The 17,471-nt window shown below is 35.6% G+C and overlaps 1 protein-coding gene across 2 annotated transcripts in view; it reads right to left on the bottom strand.

The window, feature by feature from the left end:
* The window catches only part of Zc2hc1a (zinc finger C2HC-type containing 1A), a 43,115-nt gene extending 26,297 nt beyond the window's left edge, over positions 1 to 16,818 (bottom strand). For both annotated transcript variants that reach the window (XM_063257480.1, XM_005008247.4), the window contains exons 1-3: positions 16,696 to 16,818; positions 2,087 to 2,163; positions 39 to 155 (exon numbers count right to left, since the gene is read on the bottom strand). In XM_063257480.1, the coding sequence (XP_063113550.1) occupies positions 39 to 155; positions 2,087 to 2,163; positions 16,696 to 16,711 (210 nt within the window). In that variant the 5' untranslated portion in view covers positions 16,712 to 16,818. The remainder of the gene's footprint in view (positions 1 to 38; positions 156 to 2,086; positions 2,164 to 16,695) is intronic.
* Between the last annotated feature and the right edge of the window lie 653 nt (positions 16,819 to 17,471).

Genomic DNA, 17,471 nt, shown 5'->3' with positions numbered 1-17,471 from the left:
TAGCAAACTTCACATTGTTGAAAAGGTTATATAGTTACCCTAGGTTTAAGAGGTTTTACTGTTGGAATATCAGTTCCTTCTGCTCTTTGTCTGCTTGAATCAAAAGTCTTTCGTTTTTTTGTGGCAGTTTTCTGACAAATGGGTCCGTGCTTTTTCTATGACAGTAAAGAAACACAACATACTATTTTCTCTTTTACAGAAGGGAAAGTCTGTTAAACTATTTAAATTGAGGTAAGTTTAAAAATTGAAGTCTGGTTAAAAAATTTCAAGATAAAAACAAATAAGGTATACCTTGTCTTAAACATGTTACCTTTCTCACAACCAGAAGTTATATAGATGTAGCATTCAAAACTGCTCCTGATATTTAATACCATTCTAGTTTTCATATTGCAAAGAGTAAGGCAAATACATAAGCAAACCTACTTGACTAAGAAAGAAATCTGCAATAAATAGATCCGAATAAAAGCAGTAATGAGAATGCTTTGGTTTCAGGATTATAAAAGAAACATAATAGGAGTCATCTGGATTACTAAAGGTAACATAATAGTAGGTAACCACAATGTTAATATAAAGAAGGCAAAGTTGTCAGACATGTGACCTTTCTTCAAAATTACCCCTTCCCTTCTTATATTCAAAACTCTCTATTATTTTTTACCTGGGATTTTTCTTGTGGTATCTAATGATTCACATGTTGTTGTTGTTTTTTTTTATTATTGCCAACTCATTCAATTTATTCATTTTTAATAACAATACAGTGGAAGTGTTATTAACTAACTTCTAACTAAATCAACAAAAAAGTTTTTCTTCTACCACATAAAGCATGGTTACTGATGACAGTGGACTATATAGTTTTCTTTGGCATTCTGATAAATGCTGAAGGACTCAGGATATTAACCTTTATCAGTAAAGAAATGAAATCTCAGCATTGGTTTATCTGATGTTAAGGAGACTCTTAGGCTTTCAGTATGTAATTAGTAGTCAATGGTCATACATACTTGTTTTCAGGTTTAGCTGTGAAACAAGAACTATCATAGTTATGATAAAATCTCTTAAGCATGTAATAAAAAATGTTCAAGTAGTGACTTTCTAGTAAACTATATATATGTCTGTTCTCATAAATTTAATTATGTATGTCAAGTATATGTGATATTTATTTCCAAATTATAAAAATTGTACTTATACTATTGAATAAAAAATAATGAAAAGGTTTTTATCAAGGAAATTCAGATAAATATTTTGAAAATTCTTCGAATTAAAAAGAAAAAAATAACACTGAATGTAGGGAAGAGATATTTCTACAATAGAACATTCTGGATCACTCTCATTTAAAGAAACAAACTGGAAATAGTTAAGATGGTACATATTTGATGATGCTAAAACTTTAATCGGCAAATCTATATTTTAAAAATAACAAACCAAAAAAAATATTGGAATGTAAAAAAACTATCAAAGTAGTAATAATGGCATTTTTATATATGATGCTAAAATGTTTAAGGTATGTGAGTATAATTTCTATTTCCATTTGCTGCCTGGTTTTCATTATCACTTAAGTATGCTTCTATTTATATATACTAAATAGCTGAAAATATCTAAATAATATATTTTAGATGTCCTTTTATATTGGAAAAATATTTTCTTTGAAATATTTCAAATACACATAGGAGTCAATAGTAAAGTGAACTCCCATCATCTTAATTCAACAGTCACCAGCATTTTGAAATTTTGTTTCCTTTATCCCTGATTTTTTTTCCTAAAGTACTTTAAAATCATAGACATTATATAATTCTGTAGTTGTAAAGGCATTATCATGTAGATGTAAAGGTTTTTTGTTCTGTTTTTGTAATTTTCCACCATGCTAGGAAAAATTTAACACTTAAATAGAGGAGTTTGGGAGACCAGTCAAACTGTTAAAGAAGGAAACCACTCTAGAAAAACGACACAGGTGGAACTAAGACTCTTGAACAAAAACACTACCCAATACCTCTTCAAAAATTATTCATAATTTTTTTCCCATGGCAGCTGCTCTGAAGCAATAAACAACTACTATAAAACTCCAAAGGAAAAGGCTCGGAATCAGTGTACTCACTAATGCTACTGGAAAGAATGTTCTTCCACAAATCTTACAAGGCAACAATTCTCCAACCTGGACAACACTTCCATTTTCTAAAACAGAGAAAAATTAAATGAATAATTTATATGGCATTTTAAATCATTAAGTTTCATATTTAAATGTTTTATTTCATAGGTAAATTGTGAAAACCTCACTTTATTTCAAAATTATCAATTAAGCCGACATACTGCTTAGCGTTGTCCTTGGTTGAAATTCATGTAAATATGAAAAAGTGATGATTTAAAGATAACAAACTGATTGGGAAATGTTTAATTTTCTTTCAATTATTTAACTGTCATATATCTTAAAGTATATTTTTATTAAACTTTAAAAATCAAATTTATTACTGTGGTACGATACTTTTCTTTTGGGAAGACACGAAGAATAGCTAGGTTGAAAGGACTCTCCAATCCTAGTTTTTTGAGGAATCTTCACACTGATTTCCACAGTGGTGGTACTAGTCCACACTCCAACCAACAGAGGAAAAGGGCTCTTTTTTTCTCCATAACTCACCAGCATTTGTTATCTGTTTATTTCTTGGAAACAGCCATTCTCTCTGGGGTGAGATGGAATCTCAGTGTTTTTTGGTTTTTTTTTTTGTTTTGTTTTGTTTGGTTTTTTTTTTTTTTTTTTTGGCTTTATCATAAATGGCCAAAGATGTTGAAACATTTTTTTTTTTGAAACATTTTTCATATATTTGCCATTTCTATTTCATTGCCTCTTTAACAAATAAATGTTGCTGGAAGACGGGCTTTCCACATGCCAAAGACTTAAACTAGATCTGTATCTTTCACCATGCTTTCACCAACTTAAAGTTGAAATGGATCAAAGATCTAAATTTGGGTTTAGAAGAAGTTTGTAATAGCTAAATCTTGGAAACAGCTCAAATGTCTATTGACCAATGAATGTATAAAGATGATGTGGGTTTTGTCTGTAGGCAATGGAGTACTATTCTAACATAACGAAGGATAAACTTGAGACATTTCTAGCTACATGGATGTACCCTGAGACCATACTTTTAAGTGAGATTAAATTGGACACATGTGCAAATACTGCACTGTTTCTATGGTGTGAGAAACTGAAAGTGTAAATAAAGAACAAAGCATAAAACAGATACTGTAAATTAGGAAGAAAATGTTCAAATAAAAGAGCTAGGGAAGGGGAAGGGAGAAGGAAGGAACAAAAAAAGAAAAAATGATGATACAAAATGGAAAAAACAGAAACAATGCTTTTGTAAATACAGAGAGGAAGAGGAGTTGAAAGGAAAGTAGGGAGATGAGAAAAAAGAATCAAGTTATCCACATCAGGCACAAATTCATTATAATTAATATGATAATTGTGTATATCTAAAATGTATCAAGAAACTTAATAAAAATTTAATTTTTTAAAAAATAAAACTTATCTGATTAAATCTCTAAACCATGAAGAATTCTCATTGGTGACAAGATTTAATGAAATGATCTATGAAGTCCAGAATAAAAATAATCATGTTCTGTTTCACCAAACAATATAAAAAATAAAATTCTAAGGATAAGATCACCTAGTTATACAAATACATGTATTTTTTTATTCTTTTATATATGTGATACTTACATGATGAATCATTGGGCCAAAAAATTAAATATGCTGCACTTATGGGCATAAATCATTAAATAACAAAGGGGAAATCATAATTTCACTCAATTAAAATTAATATATTCATCATATACTGGGATATAATAACTTTTATATTTAAATGATTTTTTAAAAACATACATTCTTTGGGCTTTATATAACAGACTCAATTTGTCATTTTATTTTCCAGTCAAGTATCAAATTTAAATTTTTCATACCTGTAATTTTCTAAAGGGACTATGAATTTCTCCCATATTTTCCATTGAATTTTTACTGATGGTGAAAATTATTTTATCATAGGAAAGACAGAAAAAAAACTTTTCTGGAAGTAACAATATTTATAAATACAATTTTGACTTCATACAATGTATTCTACAGCATTTAATGTGTAAATAGAAAGTTAATCACAGAATCACAGACACATTGATTAGAATATTTCAGATACAGTTAACAAAAGAACTTTTTTTTCCTGCCATATTCCTAGTACTCAATTACCCTATTTTACGTAAAGTAATAGTTTGTCATCTCAGATGGAGGAAAAAATGTCTATATAATGGCAGTTAAGCAGTGGACATTACAAAAGCAACACTAAGACTTACCTGACTCATCTTTCTGTAATACCAGGGGATAGGTTATTTAAGCAATCACATTATCTGAACTGCTTAACTCCAATAACAATTCAGAAAGTTTAATGAGCTGTTCAATAGAATCCATTAGATACATTAAGAGAATGTCATAAAATGACACCACAGGCTGAATATATTAAGCTTGCTTACATATATTTCATGTATTTCTGAGTATGAATCAAAGATTTAAATATTCAACATAAAAATATTTAAAAAGTATAAATATTTCACTTTGAAGTATATTTCAATACACTATATATTTGTTCAACACATGATAAAGGAAATTTTATATAATTTCTACTGAAGGTAGTTATGCCTTAGCTTAGAATCTGAGGTCTTTGTATATGTGAAGCCCTGATTAAAACCCCAACTCCCAGTTTAAAAGAAAAATATTAGTAACTATTGACAGCAATCAATTTAACACACTAAAATAATTTGTGAGCTTATTTGAGCATCTACTACATATCAGGCATGTACCAAGTAACAGTCGCACAAGTTATACACATAGTATTTGGGGATATGGAGGACCACACGTGTGAACCTGGCAATGCCCCAGGAAACCATACCCCTCCACACACACACACACACACACACACAGATAAAGCTTTGTCCTGAGGTATATTAATGAGATAAATAAAAATAACAAGGACCCCTGGGCCCATTTCAAAAGATACAAATCAGAACACATGCATGACAGACCTGCCATATACTTAGTATACCTGTTTCATCTTCCTTTCTTTCTTGCTTATCTTAGTTACTTTTCTTGTTACTGAGACAAAATATTCAAAATTCAAAGTTAGGGAGGAAAGGTTTATTGTAGTTCACAGTTTGTAGAGGTTTAAGTCCATAATTGGTTGGCTCCAAGGCAGGGTGGCATGGAACAGGGGAATCACAGAGGACACTTTGTGACAAAGCAGGGAATAAGCCAGAAAACACCAAAGGAGAGAAACAGCAAGCAGCAGCAAGTACAGCGATGCTTTTTCTGTCTCTTATATTCTATCCAGGATACATGCCTTTGGGGAAGGTAGCACTCACACACAGTGTGGGTCTTCCCATTATTCACATTCAAACTATGCCAAACTAATCAATGAACCACTTTAACAACCACACCCTTAATCTCAGAATCATACTTCTAGATCCACCAACCTCCGAAAAGCCTCACCCATGACAGCATGAGGCTTTGAGGAACATCTAGATACAAACCATAACATTCCACTTCTGGTCCCTAAAAAACTCATGCATATTATTTTATGCAGCACTTAGTCCATCTCTAAGAGTTACCAAAATCCTAATATTGTTAGCATTGCTGAAAAGTTGAAGTTCAAAGTCTCCTCTGAGATATAAGGCAAACCTTTACCTTTAAGCTGCTGTAAAAATGAAAAGAAAGTTAAATGCTTGCAATATACAATGGAAAAAGATAAACATTTCCATGTCAAATAGAGGAATAGAAAAAAAATAGGACTAAAGTAAGTCCAAAATCCAGCAGGACAAACATTCAGTCCTATAGTTTCATATCCAGCATTCAAGACCATCTGTGCAATATATGAACTCCCAATGGCGTAGGTCGATCCCTGCAGACAGTTGTAGCCTCTGTATCTTTTCTCTTGGGTCAGCTATGTTCTTGTAGCTTTCCTCAGATCATCCATGTTCCTGACTCTTCTAACCTCCTGGTGCCTGGCTTCTCCAATCTTCTAGGGTTTCCACTGCTCCCTCAGCTTCACATGCACAGCTTCACAAACTGCATTCTTGGAAGCACACTGTCTGGTTTCCCAGGTCTTCTTTTGAAATCTGGGTGGAAGCCTTCCCAATTCCACAACTCTTGCATTCCACATGCACCTAAACCTATGTGGATGATGCCAGGAGGTCTGCTTCCAGTTGGAGCAGTAACTAGGCTCTTTTTTTCTTTTGACTGTAGGGATCAAGTTCCTGGATTGGTGAACTCTATGAACCCAATCCTGAGGAACAAATTCTCTAAACTGCAGTCATTCTGGAACTTGGTGCTGTGGGGCTCTCTGCTCAAAGCAAATTCTTTCTCCTTTGCAATCTTGAGGTTGCAAAGGCTGGAGTCCTGCTGTTTTTTGTGATATCCTCAATCGTCTTTTCTGTTTTGTCCCTTGTCAATAATCAGTGTCACCTCTGTTCTACCTTTGCAGTCCACAGCATTATTGGAGCTTCCTTTCTGGCCAAATTCACAAAGTTTTAATTATTCTGCTGGATTCTTTGCTCCTGATTCTTAGCACAGATGTAGCTAAAAGCCCTCAAGAGTAGCCATGTCCTCTCCTCAACATTAGACTATCTTGAAATTTCTTCTGCAAGATTAATTAGTCTAATCTCTATCTCAGGCCAAGTCTCTAGACAAGAGCAGCATGAAGACAAACTTTCTGCCAAGGTATAAAACACACTGTCCAAAGTCCAACATGCAATACAGTCCTTCCCAGCAGAAGGTTCTTAAACCTGGCCTTTACTGGCAGCATTTCCATTAGCCTCTGGTCTTCTGAGCTCTGACCAGAATCTCTCATCAAGTATAGCTAAAGGCATTCCAGGGCTGCTTTTTCAGCCAGCATCTCTAAACCTTTCCAAACTCTTTCCAGAAGCCAGTTCTAAAGGCTCCTTAACCACATGTTCATGGAATCACAGTAACAATCTGATTACTGGTACCAAAATCTGTCTTAGTTTACTCATTGTTGAGATAAATACATGACATCAAATGTTAAAGGAGGAAGGATTTACTTCAACTCACAGTCTCTAGAGGTTTCAATTCATAATTGGCTGGCTCCAAGGCAAGGTTGCAGGCAGAGGGTTATCACAAAGGAGAAACAGTTCATGCAGGTAGAAGACTAGAAAAGCAACAGGCAGCAAACAACAGCAGCAGCCCTCTTCCTTTCCCTTGTATTCTATCCAGGCTAGATGCCCTTAGAGAGCAAGTAGCATTTACACATAGTGTGGGCCTTTCCATTACTCACACTCAAAACCATGCCAAACAATCAGTGTACTAATTTAGAATCACACACCCTTAATCTCAGCATCACACTTCTGAAAAGCCCCACCTATGACCGTAGGAGTCTTTATAAAGATACAAGCTATAACAATGTTGTTTTCCTTTCCACAGACATGAACCCACTTGTTCTGAGATTAACTTTGCCTTTTAAACTTTATTAACCTTAGCTGTTTTTTCCATAGCATTGTGTACAACACTGAATACTTCATACATCACGCAAAAGCAGGACTGTCTCAGACCTCATTCCCCACAGTAACATAAGGTAAAATAATGCAAGCTCTACTCTCATAAATACATTTGACTTCTTATTTCGGAAAAGAAAAAAAAAAAAAACTTTTCAATAAAAAAACCTATAACTTAACAGAATATTATAACAAAATAAAATCCAGTTCATAAAATTAACTCCTACAAGTAACAAACATTAAGATGACTATAGAGGAAAAGCCTTATCACTAAAAAGTATAAAAAAGAATGTATTTTAAAGTGATTATCTCAAAATAAAGAAAGTTTAATCAAAATTAAAGAGACATAAACATTTTCTAATTTCCTCTTTTATTAGCTTGTCTTGGGTGTTATGGTTTACATCAAGATATCGCCCCAAAGTCTTTGAAACTATGCTTCAGAAGCATTTGGAACTGGCTTGCAGGAGGAGTCTGAAAAGATATGGAGATGCCAGCAGCAGAAGCAGCTCTAGATTGCTTTGAGCCAGCTTGAGGGGAGATTCTGAGGACAGCTCAGAAGACAAGAATGCTGACAAAAAAGAAGGAAAAGACCAGGCTCAGGCAGGAAAAAGGACATAATTGGCTGATAGGCTTTAGGCCACATGTGCTAAGGTTTGGGAGGAAAAGAAAAAGTCTACGTTTTGCTTCTGTCCTAAATCTTAGCAGGAGACTGAGATTAAGAGCAATGGACTAATTAATCTGGTTGAGGAAATGTCGAGGCAGCTGAACATTCTGCAAGTGGCATGGCTACTGTTTGGGGCTTAAGCAGCTCTACATTGAGATTCAAGATCAAATGATACAGAGGAACGATTTTAAGTTTTCAGTTTGGACAGAAAGTAAACTCAAATACAGTTGGGGCCTACAAAGCTGGAGCAGAAGAAAACTTGGTTGTTTTGAAAAGACTGCATTAAAAAGAAGTCCCTAAACAAGACTGTAGGAAAAGCAGCTTAAGGGCATGTAAGAAAATAACAAGGCTCAACCTTCAAAGGCTCAAAGTTGCTAAGGTAAAAGACTGTGCTTTGAGAGTCCCATGGTATTCTGTTGTGAAATGGGCCACCTAGAGACAAGATACTTCATTTACCATCCAGACACTTTGAAGTCTCAGAAACCACCAACAAGATGCACAAAGTCTTTGCTACTTCTCTAGCTAGCAGCGGATATTGGTATCATCCATGTTGTGTTGCTTTTATAGTAAGGAAAACTGTTAACAGTTACACATTCAGGGAGACTTCTATCCAGATTTCAGAAGAAAGCCTGGAAGCCCAGGCAGGTAGTGTGCCCTTGAGTGGGCAACTCGTAAAGCTGTGGTAATGAACCTGAAAGAGGAAAGGAAACTCAAGTAAACTAGAGAATTCAGGATGTGGACCATCTGAAGAAAGTTGCCAGGAGAGAGCAAAAACCTGGAGAGAAACCATTAGTACTGTAGCCACAGGCAATGCCATAGGAGTGATGGCCCTCAAGTCCTTTGGAACTCACATTTTACTAAAGATTGCCCTAGGTGCATACATGCAACTATAGGATTTAATGTTTGGTCTACTGCATTTTGGTCATGCTTGGGTCCCATTCCTTTCTATCACTAATTTATTTCTTCCTTTTGGAATGGGAATGTTTATTCTGTGCCACTGTGTTTCCTACATGTTTAACTTTATTTTTGACTTTTAAAGAGGCTCTAGAGTTAGGGCTTGGGGACATAGCTCATCAGAGTGATTGCCTGCCTGGTCATGAGTTTGATCCCTGGTATTTAAAAAAAAAAAAAAAAAGCAAGGCTAGAGTTAAAGAGTTTGGCTTAAATCTCAGAAGAGTATCTGAAATATGCTGAAAATATTAGGACTTTGCTGACTTAAAGATGGACTAAATACTTTTGCATAATGGGATGCAGGAGCAGAATGTTAAAATTTATATAGAGATGTTACCCCAAAACCTCAATGCATTCATAAGTGGGGCTTTTCAGAGTTATGCAGAGTCATAAGTATTGATACTTATTAATGAAGGAGGTGAATCACTGGAATTGTGTCCTGGAAGGGTATATCTTCCTCTTTCCACCCTGATTTTGCTCTGCTTCTTATAGCCATGTCATGGGCTCTTTCTCCTGCCAAATTGTCCTGGCTTGGGACTAGCCAACTCTGAATGGACACCTCTATAATTATGACCAAAAATAAATCTCTCATCCTTTAACTTGTGGGTGTCCAGTTTTTTGTCCCAGCAAAATATCTAAGACATAGGGTGTAGCCTTGTAGTTCACAGAAAAAAAAACACCTTTGAATGTTGAGATCCACTGAATTATTTTTCATAACAAGAGGTTATGATAACTACTTTAGATCTTAGTATTGAAACTCATTTTGTTGTAATATTAATACCTGAAAGACATTACAATGCAATAGAAAAAAATGCAAGTTTGTCACATTCTCTAATTTCACTGTCAGTCACTGAAAATTATGAGTCCTTGGGCAAAACATGTCACCTCTCTAAGGTTTATATTTCTCCAAATAAGGAAATTAATGATATAAGTAGCCCTCTTCTATCTGTATCATAACTCAGAAAAATCCACCGTACAATAATACTAGCAAAAATTGTACACAGACAAGGCACTTTTCTTAACTTTTTCCCCCAAAAGTTCCTTAATGTTTAAATCAAAGCAGATAGTGGAATAAATACTTCAGATAATACGTACTTTATTGATGAAATCTCTTCTACTTACCTATACAGAAAGAATCTATAGAAAGAACATAGTAACTTCTCTTTTTGTTAGAAAAGTCTTCACTACATGAACTAGAAGAACATGGATATAAGACTAATCATATTTGTAACTTAAATTTGACAACTGTTAAATGAGTATAACATTTGCTCAATCTGCCTTAAATCTGGGAGCACTAAGATGTCACATATTAAAAAGCTTTAATGTCTTACAAAAATAAATTACGACTTTCTAAGACATGAAGGCAAACTTCACTAAGCTTTCCTAAGAGGTAAAAACTAGCACATTTGAAGCATATAAAAATACAGCAGAGAGAATGTGCAAAGTGGTAAATAGTGTAGCATGGAACAAACACTGCTAACTCAGGTTGATGACATACTTCAATCTAGAATTCTCAAAAGCCATTCTCCTTATAAAGTTTATCTAGACCATACTATTGATTCTGTTATAAGTGGCTAATATCTATTGATTTCAATACTTGAATTGGAAGACTAGAAATTGTGTTTTTATATGATGCTATTACACAGTACAGAAAAGTGAAAGAATATGGTATTATCTAAAATAGGTTGTGATAACTACTATTATCTGTCAATTTGGCAGAATATTAAGAGACTTGAGGGGAGGTGATTGGATTATGAGAGGATGAGTCTTATCAATGGTTAACCCAGTGATAAATTCATAGCCGAATGGGTAACTTGAAGGAAGGAAGTCATGGGGCTGTGACCTTGGATACTATATCTCGCCCCTCATCCCTTCCTCTTGCTTTCTGCTTCCCAACTGCCATGAAGTGAGCAGTTTTGTGCCACCGTACTCTTTCACCATGATGCTTTTGCCTTGAAGTCAGTAGACTGTGGAATAAAACCTTTAAAACCACAAGCTAAATTAGATCTTTTCTCCTTTAAATTGAGGGTATCAGGCATCCTGACTAATACAAGTGTAATGCATTAAAATGCACATGCTTAAGAACAGAACACTTTCAAAAGAAAAACAACAACCCTGGATACTATTGTAGCATGTCTCTTTGCCTCTTGATAGTCAGTACTATACTCCATGAGGGCTCATTGATGTCCAACCTCAAATACTCAACCATCTTTCTTTTCAAGGGTGTATCATGTGTTGTAACATGTTCTTCACATATCTTTTTTAAAAAAAATCTACCTGCTTTCAGATTTTTAAAAAGTCTACCAGATCAACAATCTCTAAAATCTTACAAAATTTTCTTTTTTTGCTCAGCTTGGGAGACTTCAGAATTCACACTTAACCTAGTCAACATACAATCTTCACCTTCCACTATGGTACCCACATTCTAGTTCATCAAAAACAACCCCTGCCAAAACACCTGGAGAGTCTACCTCTAGACCAGGAGTGATAAACCTATGGCACATGTCCTGCAGTGGGCTGTTTGTTATCACGGAAAATACTAAAAAGTTCATCACTTTTCTAGAAACTTATACTATTCATGGGGCAATTTTATAGACTTCCAAATTCTGTCAATTTGTTGACCCCCTAGTCACTCATATTTTCTAGATACAGTCTTTTCAAGATAAACTCACCCATGGTTTTACTTTCTGCACACATGGTTAATCACAGTCCAAAAATGTTATTGTTTTTCCCCCAAAATAAGACCTACCTTTGAAATAAGCATGTTATGGTTTGTGTCCAGATGTTTCTCCAAAGCCCCATTCACTTTTAGATAGGGCTTTTTTGGAGGTATTTGAATCTACATTTTATGATTGATTCATGGTTCAATGCTAGGACTAAGGGTGCTAGGATTTACGGTGGTGACTGTTGGAACTGCCCACTGACTGGATTGGCATGCTCTAATACAAGGGACAGAAAGAGACTTTTTTCTGTCTCTCACTGCCTTTGCTGTCTTCTGCCACCATGAACTGTTTCCCCTCTACCATGTGCCACTCTGCCTTAGAGCCAGCTGATTATGAACTGAAATCTCTACAAACTGTAAGTTAAATAAACCTTTATCCCTTTAACAATGGGTCTGACATTAGGTCTCAGTAATGAGAAAAAAGTAAAATAAGACAAAAATCTAGCATGATTTTTTAGGATGTTTATAATATAAGCTTTACCCCCTCACACCAATATAAACGCCAGTTAATACTGTCAGCCTGATGGATGCATTTAGTACATCCACTGAAACACACAATGGGTGTACTGAATTATAAATAGTTACGTTACATACAATTAAGTGTAAATAAATATCATTAATATTAATACTTAAATAAAAATTTTAATTAAGCATTTGTAAATACTCAAGTGAGCATCTTAAGTGTCTATGCAAATATATAAACTTATTGCCAAATGACCAATCAGAATATGTAATCCTATGGTTTATAGCCAAATGTTTAGAAAATGCTACATTAAATAATGTCAAATGTGTTTTCTTACAGCAGACCTTCCTTGGTCTTAAAAAAATGAAACTTAGTATGTTACTTCCCCATACTATTTTCATCAGAAATCTTGTCTACCTCTGAGAAATATTCAGGGACAATATTCTGAGTAATAAGTTTTAAAATACTGGTACTTTCTGCTCAGTCCCTCCCTCCCTCTGAATTGCTCCCTATGTCAATTTCAGCAAATTTTATCATACTTAATTTATATATTAAAGTGAGCCAGGATGATGACACAAATTTGTAGTCCCCGTAATATAGAAGGCTGTGGCAGGAGGATCACATTTAGCCCATCTTTGGACACTTCGTTATTTATTAAGACCATGCCTCAAAATAAATAAATAAATGGCTGGTGACACTGTTCACTGTAAAAATTCTGGGTTTAATCCCCAGTACTACTAAAGTAATAAAAAGAAAACTGATTCAAGAAATTTTTGTTGAGCATCTAACCTGAAGGAAGAACTGGTCTAAGATATAAGATCCTGAGGATGAAGAAAGTAAAAAGTCTAATCTAACAGAGCTTCTACTTGTCTAACTAGGGGACAAATAAATAATTATACACACAATATCAGGTGATGATAAACACAGTAAAGAAAAGAATAAGGTGAAAGATGAAAGTTATAATACTATCTTTGGGACATGGTTAGTGTCAAGAAAAATTTCTTTAACTAGGGCACAGTATACATTTTAACAAATTGAGATACCTGCAAATTACTGGCAAATTGAAACACCTTTCCATCTTCATTCTACTGGATCTAGTAGATTTTGTTTATTACTGAAATCATGCAGAAGTGTTGTTACTGATTATACAAAATCATGAGCAGTAACTTACGCTTGGTTTCAAAATATTGTTCTTTAGTCTAATAGTTCATCTTTTCCTATCTGAAAAGCATGAAAATTCCAAATCAAAAATAATATAAGTAATACACAAGGAATGAAAACAAAGAATACAAGTTTGGCAACTGGTTTCAACTAGAAATGTTAAGTCTAACGCCAAAGTGTACACTCTATGTTCATTTACCATGACACAGTAATGAAACTTGAAGATTTTCTTTTCAATATTAAGATTAAACGCAGGGCCTTTACATTGGGCTATATCCTCAGTCCTTCTTTTATTGCTTTGTGTTTGAGACAGAGATTCATTAAGTTGCCCAAGCTGGACTTGACCTTTCCATCCTCCTGTCTCAGAGTTCCAAAGTGCTAGGATGACTTACCCATCTAAACTTGAAGATTTATACTAGATACTTTGATATAAGGTTTATCAAAACCCTTTAAAATACTAGATTTTAACTCTCAGTAAAGGAAAGAAACTACCTTACACACTACAATGTTTAAGTGGATGCATGAATTAATGAATGGTAGTCTTAAGATCCAAAGTTTTGATCGCTGCAAAATGTGATGTAATAAGAATGAATTTTTAAAAGGTATATGGGGTGGGGATATAGCTCAGAAACATAGTGCATGCCTAGCAAGTATGAGGTCATAAGTTCAATTCCTAATACCCCCCAAAAACCAAAACGAACAAAAATAAATAAAAGGGATATGTGGGGAAATAGTGAACCCAGAAAGGTACTGTCTTCCCTTCAAGAGAAAACTTTCACAGCCTTTATTAGGTTGATCCTTTAAAATTACTAACAGTCAACTGTTTTGTCACAGAAAAAGAACATTTTTATGTATTTCTACATAATTCATTGCAATTAAATATACCACAGTTAATACCAATATCTTTCTTTGTTACGGAAAAGATGAATAAATACCTAGTATATTGTTTAATTTTATATAATTTAATAATTAGTTTTGAATTAGTTTTTAATTTATTCCCAAAAGGTTTTACTGTGACAGAAACAGGCGTCGTTAGTCCCCCGATTTAAACTCTCTGATCAGATAGTTTCGATGTTACTGATTAGTTAGTAAGGCATTTTGATGTAAGCATGATACAATAAAAGGAAAGGGTAGGCACTATATATATATATATAATATATTATATATATTTTATAAATATTATATATTATATAGATAATATTTTATATTTTATAATATATTATCTATATAATATATTTTATAATATATATTATAATGATATTTTATAATATATTATAATATTTTATAATATATATATATTTTATATATAAAAAAGTGCCCATACTACATTATGTCAGAATCTATGTTTTCTCCTGTCAGATAATTATTATGATTTTTGTTTGTCTGGTTTTTGGTACCGGAAATTGAACTTAGGACCTTGTACTTGCCGGGCAGGTGCTTATGCCACTGAGCTGTCTCTTTGACAACAGATAATTGAATAGTATGTTTCCATTATACTTTAAAAACATTCTTAGCAAGGTTTCAAGAATGTCAACATTGCTAACATACAAGGACTACTAAAATGGAGAAGGCTTTAACTAATTTTATTCTTTTCTGCATCCTAAGGTCAGGATAATTAAGTGAAAAATTAGATGAAGAGTACTACTTATTACAAGTGTTGAATAAAATAATAAAATAGTGCAAATTGCTCTAAATAACTTGACGTGCTTTAAGATAACTTTGTAATAACTCCAAAGCCCATGCTCCTATTTCACTTTGCTATAATACCACCACATTTTTAAATAATTAAAATTAAAAAAAAAGATGCCTCCAAGAGCCCTTTAAGCAAGAGTACCTTTAACAAAAAAAGAAGAATACAATACTATCGTTACTATTCTCTATTTCAAGGAAACTTGACTGATAATTCTAAAATAAACAGCAAGACCTTCACAGGTCATAGCATATTGCAGTTAAGCAAAAACTGACAATTATCTAAATTCTTTGATTCTCTATTATCCTCAAAGTGTTTTATGTGAGACCTTTACCTCACTTGAGAGTCTATAAATGAAATAAACTCATATTGTTGAATTTGCCATCTGGTATGCTTAAATCACTGAAAAAGTTACTAGTTACCACTTTTCACTTTATAACACAACTTGAAATATTTTAGGCTGTATCACACAATATTATACAAGACACAATGCCTCTGCTCATGCTTAATTCCAACTCAATGTATATACATTGGAGTAAAAAGAAAGCTAAATCAAAACAGCATCTTTCAATACTGAAAGCTTGTTCTTCATCAGAAGGATTTAAAATCAACTTAAAAACAGTTGGCACTGTCGTTGCCAATGCTATTTGGGGTTTTATTTATTTATGTATGTCTTTTTCCTTTTTATCGGTACCGGGGACCGAACTCACGACTGCCTGCTTTCAAGGCAGGCGCTTATGTCGCTGAGCTAAACCCCCGGCCCCTTTCTTTCCTTTATTTTTAAGCGAATGCTGTCCCTGTGCAGGATAAAATGGGTAAGGAAAATGAAAACAAGTGAAAGAACTGAGAACAAAGCCAATCTGGAGTCATGGTTACAACACAAGCATAAACCAAAGACGAGGAACCAATGCTGGCTGTTTCTAAATAGCCCTGTAAATAAACCAGTAAGTCCTTCTGGTAATCCATTGTCCCAGTTCTAAAGGTGGCCAGTGACATTTCCTAAGAGATGCTCTGGCATCTCTTCCATAGAAGATGCTGTGAAAATGGAAAACAGTTACCTAGGGAAACTGACCAAGGAGTGTCAGGAGCTCGCTCAGGGCGGGGTGGTAGTCTAAGAGAACAGCAAAGATCGGGGCTGGGGAGGTCGTGGAAATCACCGAAGAGGCCAGTTTGCAAAGAAAATAAAATCTAACCCGAGTCGGCAAATACCGAAAGAAAACCCAGTATCAAGAAAGAGAAGAAAACGGTAGGAAAGGTCATGCAGACGCGAGCCAGAGGCGGTTTAGGCTACAGAAGCCAGCTGAAGATCGTCAGAGGTGGAGCCGCCAGGGAGTCTGTCGCCCCGCAGCGCCGGGGGCTGTTTGGCCACCGCCGCCCGGGCCTCCGCCTACAAGGCAGGCTCAGCTGCTCCAAGTCTGCCCTCGCCTCCCTGAGACTGGTGTCTACCGCCCCAACCTTTCCGAGGCTTCCGAGGCCGCCGAGGCCGCTTCGCCCGCAACCCTTCCCCTCCTCACCTTCCAGCCCCTCCATTGCGCGCCGCCCGGGGGTCCGGGAGTCTTCCCAAGCAGCACCCGCCGCCGCCCAGTTCTGGCTGTAGCAACGCGGCCGCGCCTCCCACCCGCTAACATTCGGGCCGACGATTGGTCCGTCGGTAGGGCGGGGTTATGGAGGGGCGGGGCTCCAGAGGGGCGGGACGCGGCGGGGGCTGTCTCCGGCGGTCTTGCCTCCCCGCCCACGGGCTTTCCGCAGTCCAGTCAGTCTGAGAGAAGTCTGAGGTTGAAATTATCTCTGCGACCCGACAGCGCTTTTGTTCGACGCCAGCCTCGTTTCACTCTCACCTTATTCTTCTGTGGAGAGTATCTCTGTACCTCATGGGCATCCCGTCTGCAATCAGTACAAGTATGTCTGTCTCCTTGCCTATCCCTCTGAGTGGACTTCTAAGCAAACAAGCAAACCCGACCATCGTCCCATTCTTAGGTACAGCGCACTCTTTATTTTCCCCTCTTTGGGTTAGGAGTTTTGCCACCGTGTAGCCCCTAAACTTCATATTCGCAAAAGCTTCATGAGTTAGGACACCGTTTGCCTAGAAAAACCACATGTTCTGTGTGGAATCGCGGGACTGAGATGGCTCTGGGAATCTCAATCCTAGAAAACAGTTTCCTCAGCCTGAAAGCTTGGCCAAAATTGGAAGGGAAACCTAGCCTGCCTCCCATCTTCCTCTAACTCGTGCCTCGCCTTCCCTTTTATTGTATCATGCTTACATCAAAATGCCTGACTAACTAACGAGTAA

The sequence above is a fragment of the Cavia porcellus genome, unplaced genomic scaffold, assembly GCF_034190915.1.
Source record: "Cavia porcellus strain 051 isolate PalLab524CR breed Dunkin Hartley unplaced genomic scaffold, mCavPor4.1 scaffold_10, whole genome shotgun sequence".
In the NCBI taxonomy this organism is placed as follows: domain Eukaryota; kingdom Metazoa; phylum Chordata; class Mammalia; order Rodentia; family Caviidae; genus Cavia; species Cavia porcellus.
Note: the sequence above shows the minus strand (reverse complement) of the source record. Positions and strands in the feature narration are given on the sequence as shown.